General features: G+C 34.7%; 1 protein-coding gene across 1 annotated transcript in view; it reads left to right on the plus strand.

Moving 5' to 3' along the window:
- The window catches only part of RANBP2 (RAN binding protein 2), an 87,623-nt gene that overhangs the window by 41,737 nt on the left and 44,712 nt on the right, over positions 1-1,174 (plus strand). The window contains exons 5-6 of the mRNA XM_042781153.1: positions 429-659; positions 985-1,130. Of these exons, the coding sequence (XP_042637087.1) occupies positions 429-659; positions 985-1,130 (377 nt within the window). The remainder of the gene's footprint in view (positions 1-428; positions 660-984; positions 1,131-1,174) is intronic.

Raw genomic sequence — 1,174 nt, forward strand, 5'->3', positions numbered from 1 at the left:
AGGAAGTGAGAAGAATGCCCTGAGAAGAAGACAGAGATAGTGGAAGAGTAGAAACTCCAAAGTGGGAATGGAAGGCCTGGGGAATTTAATCAGATTTACGGAGGTAAGTACCTTGGTGATGAGGATTGATTGAGGAGGCTTAGGCTTCTCTTGGCATATGGCAAGCACTGGAATGTAGGGCAGTAAGGCTTGATGTAATATCTGATGTAATAAAGAGTAATTCCAGATTATTCTTTCCACATAAGGTCCTTGAGGTTTAGTTTTTAGTTTATGAGCTGGAAGCAGCTCTCTGAAGGGGTTTACTTAGTTTCTTATGTAAGATGAAACTTGTGGTGGCAGCTTCCTAAGGCTAGACATAGTGACAGCCATTACATGTTTAAAATGACATAAGTGTTTCTCTAAATTATGACATTTCTATTTTTTAATAGGAACAGCTTTTAGATTGTAAAGGTGAAGATGGATGGAATAAACTTTTTGACTTGATTCAGTCAGAACTTTATGCAAGACCTGATGATGTCCATGTGAACATCCGATTAGTAGAACTGTATCAGTCAAATAAAAGATTAAAGGATGCTGTGGCCCACTGCCATGAGGCAGAGAAAAACATAGCTTTGCGTTCAAGTTTAGAATGGAATTCTTGTGTTGTGCGGACCCTTAAGGTGGGTAAAAGCTGTTGGGTCTCTGTAATTCTATATAGACTATTATTGTATATCCCTTTGTACTTAAGCAGTACCCTATAAAACTTAAGTTTTTTTCATATGTAGAACAATTACGAAATGAATTTTTTTTTAGGGTAATTGCAATTTATAGAGATAAATAAGGCCAGTACATGTATTTTTGATATTTTCATTTGTGAGATGATTGTAAAAATCAATATGGTTTCATAAATGTTATAGGAATGGGAAAATTAATTGTATGCATAAAAAAATAAATTTTGTAGGATTTGATAAAGGTTTGTAACTTACTATTCTTTCTACAAAATAGGACTATCTGGAATCTTCACAGTGTTTGGAGTCTGATAAAAGTACTTGGCGAACAACCAATAGAGACTTACTTCTGGCTTTTGCTAACCTTATGTTTCTTACATTTTCCACTAGAGATGTTCAAGAATGTAGAGAATTACTGGAAAGGTATGTTGACTTACTGAACTAAGGAGAGTACTTTTTTTTTTTTT

Source organism: Orycteropus afer, unplaced genomic scaffold (assembly GCF_000298275.1).
Source record: "Orycteropus afer afer isolate SDZICR_OR568_19922 unplaced genomic scaffold, OryAfe1.0 scaffold00089, whole genome shotgun sequence".
NCBI classification, from domain to species: Eukaryota; Metazoa; Chordata; class Mammalia; order Tubulidentata; family Orycteropodidae; genus Orycteropus; species Orycteropus afer.